At 48.3% G+C, this 6,405-nt stretch overlaps 1 protein-coding gene across 1 annotated transcript in view; it reads left to right on the forward strand.

The window, feature by feature from the left end:
* Positions 1-4,386, forward strand: part of LOC149355009 (kinesin-like protein KIF2A) — a 53,810-nt gene extending 49,424 nt beyond the window's left edge. Inside the window, exons 18-24 of the mRNA XM_089576051.1 lie at positions 392-502; positions 697-764; positions 1,759-1,876; positions 2,532-2,633; positions 3,505-3,577; positions 3,730-3,792; positions 4,310-4,386. Coding sequence (XP_089432177.1) covers positions 392-502; positions 697-764; positions 1,759-1,876; positions 2,532-2,633; positions 3,505-3,577; positions 3,730-3,792; positions 4,310-4,386 — 612 coding nt within the window. The remainder of the gene's footprint in view (positions 1-391; positions 503-696; positions 765-1,758; positions 1,877-2,531; positions 2,634-3,504; positions 3,578-3,729; positions 3,793-4,309) is intronic.
* Positions 4,387-6,405: the final 2,019 nt, after the last annotated feature.

Raw genomic sequence — 6,405 nt, forward strand, 5'->3', positions numbered from 1 at the left:
TGAAGAAAGCAAGGCTATGACTCAGATAGTCTAATATTATCGCTTGTAGGCGGAACGTCGGAAGCGTAGATTTTCGGGATTTTGAAAGCCGGTTTTTCGCAGAAAAGGTTATTTTTCTAAGTTCACGGATTTTTCGGACTGTTCGATTATTCGGACCATTTTCCGGGTCCCGCCGAGTCCGAAAAATCTGTCTGTGACTGTATTCGATGTTTGAACGAGTTTCTTCATATTCGCACACCCCTACTTGACAGTACGTAATGTGTGTTTGAAAGGATTATCTCAGGCTCACTGTGGCATATCTTATCCGGGCTGTTTGGTGTCAATGGCGTGCAGGGTCTTGTAAATGACTGAAAAAATTGGAAAGTTCAAGAAACTGGGTCGCTGTATGCAGGAATGCATTCGCGCACTGGGTCGCCATGGTGCTCACCTCCCATTCAGAGCCAGCAAGCTGACACAGGTCCTCAAGGATTCCTTCATCGGCGACAACTCCAGGACCTGCATGGTGAGTGACCTGCTGCCTCAGGTCGTTCCTGGTGACTTGCTTGTATCCGTCAGCACCTGATGCTCTTGCTCACGTCCAGTGATTGAATCTGCCAATCCCCTGCCCCTTTTGTGTTTTGTGGCTGAGGGGCACTTTTGGCTGTGTCTTGAGGGTGTCTGTCATATCTGCAGCTCGCTTTTTCTTGTCCCTTTCAGATTGCCATGATTTCACCAGGTTTAAGTTCTTGTGAGCATACCCTTAACACACTGCGGTATGCAGACAGGTGAGGCCACCTTGTTGGGTTCTGGTAATGTTCCAACATTTTCAGTATCGATGCAAATGACGCGATGTTAGTTTAGGGCTGCGAAGAGAGTAGGAATATTAGAAAATCACTTATTTTAAAAGTATTTCATAGTTCGTGAATTCAGGAAAACAAGCCGTTTAAAGAAGCAGTCTGTGGTCTTATGCACTCTCTTATGTGCGCTTCATCACGCCGTCGAGGAGGGTGCTTGGTATGGGACAAGCCAAAATGCATGCGAAAGCGAACACCCAGAGGCGGGAACTGCGCTATGCCAACTGCACGGGGGGCCCGAAAGATGGTGATAAAAAGATAAGAAAGCAGAAGCCGAGCATGAGCTGAGCAGTCAGTTGGCTTTCATATTTGCAGTGTTGCTGGACACCCCCTACAAATGGATAGGGGATTTCCTTCTCTCCAGTTTTCCACTTGCCAGCAATGGAAGGTGGTGTACATAACACAAAATGCCGTTAATCACAGGCATGGCCATGGCAGGTGGTCCCCGGAGAGCAGCGTAGGAGGCAGGTGTGCTACCTAGGTCACTTGACCTTGCGGCATCATCCCAACCTGCCCACCGCATAGTGAGCAAACTGCCCACCGTGGCAGGTGGCAGTTAAAATAATGATTGATCGTTCCAGAAGATTCACCTGGGCCGCACAAGGCCCACTGCTGGGAGCACCTGCCATTGCAGGGTAGTGGCGCACCTCTTAAACACTGCACCACTGCGCCAGGACGGGTACGAGGACTCCCAGGGATCTATGAATGTAAAGGGTCTCCGAGAATGACGTTCTCCATATATGGGAATCAACCCATTACGCTATCGCGTCACACCCTTAACGCGGAGCTTAACTGTCCACTTCAATTTTCTTTTTTTTTCACAGCGGGGCTTCTAATGTCTAATATCAGTTTGAAATGTGAATCAAGTAATGAGTTGAATACAGCACGTCATTTTGGTTGCTGCCCTCGCATGCTCTTTTTGCAGAGTGAAAGACCTCGGTGTTGAGGACAGCCCAGAGCTGAAGCCCACCTCCAGCGAAGATGAAAAAATTTCTCCGGAGAGTGAAGAGGACAATAACCTAGCTCTGCTGCAGGCGTCTGATGTGAGTTGTTTTCGCTTTACCTCTGTGCGTACACTGGAACGTTTGGAAATACCAGATGGAGCAGGGATCAAACTGCTGTGAACCGGTACAGTATGTTGAGAGTGAAGTGGCATCGGTGACATCCATTCCCCTCAATGAGGGATTGAATACTCATTTGCATGCAGGCAACGTCCACTGCCTCATTATCCAGTCCATATCCTGTGGCTTCTTAACTCGTGCGGTGGCAAAAGTTGGTGCCTCAAAAATTTTAGGATGATGGCAATTATTTCTCCCTCTGGAAAGACAAAAAGGATTGCACCATTTCTTTTTAATGCGGTAGCATTTAGGCCATTGTCTAAAAAAATTTCTGGCTTCTGCGTAACGGAATTTTAAATTCCCCATAAAAATTCTCAGATTTGTTATTACCGGTCACATGGCCTTTTATTTTTTTTAACCTTCATTGGCACTCAACCAGAGACTAGTGCATTTCGGCATGGCCTGCTGTGTGCCCCACTCCCAACCTCCTCTTCCATTATCTTTCCCCTACCAGACTTGCGCATCAGTATGTCGGCTTTACCTTTCGACATGGTCTAGAGAAGTCCGCAAATTGCAGTTATATCACGTGCATACTTGTTTGGCCTGTGGTTGAAGCTTTGTGCAAATGTCTTGCCTCCAGGACGTGGAAATTTCGAGGGATGTGTGCACATTCTCTGAAGCCACCTCCCACCAACGACAGCTGGAAGCGGAAATTCTGGACCTGCACAAAACTGTTGTCCAGGTATGTGTGCAGATTTTTTCAGTTTCTTTTTTTTTCTTCTCGCTCAAGCAGCCTTACTAAATATGTCCAGAGGACCTAAAATGTGGTTCGCTCGTGAGCATACGGGGACAGCAGTCGAGTGGAAGCTTTGGCTCCTGTGTAGTAATATTCCAGTCACTGTCAGCTGAACTGGCTAGGATCCTCATAGATGGAGTACACCTCAGACGAGGCTCACAGTAGATGAGGAGAACTGGACGAGACAAGCTCAGGCTCTTGCATCTGCGGACCAGGCATCCAGTGGTGTGGGCGTATGTATCGTCCTCTTGTGCTCATATACTGTGCATTTTGCTCAAAGAAACATGCGTTATACGCTTGCCCAATTAGCCACCCTTCAAACAAGGGAAGAAGCACAATTGAAAAAATTTGCTCGCGCTAGAGCTTTAACTCCAACTTTGCCACTTCTCTGTGGGCAAAACCTTCTTCGGGCAACTTCTGGTTCATTAATATTCTTATTCTGAAAGCAAAATTTAATGAAGGTTGTTTATTTCAGATGGCTTTGGCTCTCATTTGCAAAGAACAGTGGAAGGCACTAATTAAATAACTCAAAATTTGGTCATCAAGGGGTAAAAACTATGCAGATACTAGCTGTTTGGATAGCAGACACAACAAATTGATACTAAAGCAAATTAAGTGGGCCAAGCCAATGGTTGACCAACACTGTCCTGTGTCCTTCCTCAGTCTGTTATGTTTCATCTACCCAAGTATTGTTCTTCAATGCTTGCATGTGTCGTTTAGAATAGCACCATCTCCCTGAGTGCAACTTCAGGTCGAAACGTTGCACCTCTCGCCTCAGAGTGTTGCAATGTTTGTTCCTATGCTCGGTCTTCTCTAGGCTAGCCAAGCATGGGCGCACCAGGACGTGGACCTCCTGGCCATGACCAAAGAAGTGGACTACGACATTAACAGTAAGCACAACGGTGCCCTCGTGTGCTTTCTTTAGGGGGGGGGGGGGTGGCTTCCTTTCGCTGCAGCGCTGTGTTTGTGATAGCGTTTCAATTTTGTACAACTTTGAACCTTAGTGAAGAACACACACTCTTAAATATTTCTTCTGATGCAGAATATGTGCAGAAACTTAAAGGCCTGCTAGACGAGAAAATTGAAGTCCTGTCAAAATTCAATGGTAAGTTCTTGCGTTCCTGCATCTCGTGTGAAAGCACTGGACGTTGTAGTGCTCAACGCATAACTGTCCCAAAGAACAAGAACTTCGCAAAGCAGCTAGTGGTGCGTCACTTTTCTGCACTTTGGCCGGCCCTACACCTCTGTTGCATTACACAATCCTTGTGGCGCGACAATTGCTACTATCTTGTGTCGCCTGCGTGAACCATTTTATTTCACATGACCGCATTTCTGCGGAGAGTGTGAGATACTTCTGGACAACCTGATGGCATTGAATGTTCCTTTGGACGTTATCTCTCGCATTGAGTGCCTCTAAGGCCCCTGAACTGAGTGACCATTAGTGTCAAAAAGCCCTCTTGAAGCTTTCAGGGACACTGGTAGAGAGTCATTCAAATTGGTGACTCAGGCGGAGCAGTTGCAGGCTAACCCCGCCTGTACATTGCCTGTACTGCCTGTACCACTGCCATAATTGCCCACTAAACCAGCTTGCCTATCATTTTGCATTTTTTTTCTTGCTGCAGAGAGAGTGACTGACTTCCAGCAGCAGTTAGCCGAAGAAGAAAAAATCAACATTAACATCAAACGGCCCCTGAAATGATGAGACGACCTTTCCAGAATGCCCACGCCCACTTACAGTTACCGGTTTGTCATTTGAGTGTCCAGTTTGTCACCTCTGCAAGCGTCCCTGCTCGGTCATCGCCGCTGGCGCCACGCAGCCGCAGTTATGACGAACACTTATTGCGAACGATTGACCGTAGCCGCACGACTCGGTTAGAGCGAACAAGGAGGCGGCACATACTCCGGCTGGGCAAATTTTGCGCCATACGTGGAAGCAGAAGCGGGGTGGCCACGGAGTAGGGTCAGCGTTGAATGCGAAACTACTTCTCATGGTTCGTGATCTACCAACGGCAGCGATTTGAGGAAGTTGGATGCCAGTTACGTGGGATGCGTGCAGCAGAGTACATGTTGCACGCATGTGCGCTATGCTCACTTTGGCCCTGGAGGTATAAAACCTTGTCAAGGATCGAAAAGGATGCCGAACTACCACATACTGCTGTTACGCTTCCCTAAAATAGCTCGTGGAGAGCGGTGGTCTCGGCTAGGAGCACACGGATCTGCTGGAGAGCTTGGAACGTGCTGTGATACGATATATTTGAAATCTGAGAAACTCCACATTGCTGGACTTTATGTATTTGGCGAAGGGGCTCTGAAAACGGCTCTCAATAAAGTTGCGGTATGCCTAGGATTTCCAGGACGCTGCTTCACAAGTCCTCCAAGAATTTTTTTTAATGCGTTCTGTGGAAGCTGTTAGCTGTAGCTATATTTTTCGCCTTTCCGTTTCCTCGTCACTTCTGCAAATGTCGGCGCTCCTCCGCCGGCTGCTGACGCGCACGGAGTTGAGCTTCCGGCGGCGACCATGGTAGCTGCATGGCACCAGAGAGTTGGCACGGCGCATCACTGATAGCTCTCCGCTGCTCTTCGCTGGTCGCCCTTCAGACGCAGAAGCGCGCATTTTTAAACATATGTCGTAAATTATAGGCACGCTTTTGAGGTCTTGTAACTGGCATGAACGCTAGGTGGCTTATACTCTACATAATGCTGGCGTATTGTAGCGACCCTCAAACACCCTTTAATAAGGGAAGTCCTTACTACGAACTTCGGATACAACGAACCCAATCCGCGTGACCGTCAGGTTCGTTATACGTGCAGCCTGTTTCTCGGTAACCAAGGGATAACATTTGGAGCTCGCTACGTGCAGGCGCACTGCGTGTGTAGCCGGTTACGAGCTCTCGGTCCTTAGTGCCGGTACGCTTCGGCGGTCTGTGTAGAACGTAAGAAAATTCCCACTTGTGCACGTCGCGTATTTCGCCGTCGCTCGCGCGAGGTTTGCGCACAAAGCGGCGGAGGATCTTGTCGCGTCGCTGTTCCGGTATATTTATTGCAGCGATGGTTTCACTGGGGCCATGTAAATCCATGGTCTCCGTGCTTTCAGTTTTGAACTTAAAACGAGCCAGAAATCGAACCATGAGGAGCTTATGGTGTTACTATGCTCTGATATCCCATAGTACCCAAAGTCAAAAAGGGGTGGTCGTGTGATGAGACGTCATCGCATGCGTGACATGTGACCCGCCTGACTGATGTCAAGCTATAGCGCCTTATTAGGTGTAACCGGAGCTAAACCGTAAGCATTTTTTGATCCTAGAAGGTGAATCAGAGGCAAATCGTTCACCGAACGGTGCATAAAAATTTTACGCTTCCTGCGTCGTCGGTGTGAATGAAAATTCCGTAATGGTTGAAAAGGCGGCTACATAGTAGGAGGAAAAGTCGGAAAACGAGCCCCTCATCTAACTGGGCTCATCCAGCGGGGCTTTATGTGTATGTCCTGGCCTTCCACGTATTGAAAGAGGGAACTGTGGCCGTGCCTGCATTCGCAAAAGGAACCGCTAGCTGCCGGGAAACATTACAAGGGCTCTGAAACACCTTCCGAGAAGAGCCCATCACCTAGCTCAAACACTGCATGGTCTTGTCATGAGCACCTGAGCCAAATAACGCTTCTACACGCAGCAGAGGACCCACAATCCCGCGAAATATGGAGGGCCCTTACCGGCGACTTTTT

Source organism: Amblyomma mixtum, chromosome 3 (assembly GCF_055824585.1).
Source record: "Amblyomma mixtum isolate Tamu chromosome 3, ASM5582458v1, whole genome shotgun sequence".
Lineage (NCBI taxonomy): Eukaryota > Metazoa > Arthropoda > Arachnida > Ixodida > Ixodidae > Amblyomma > Amblyomma mixtum.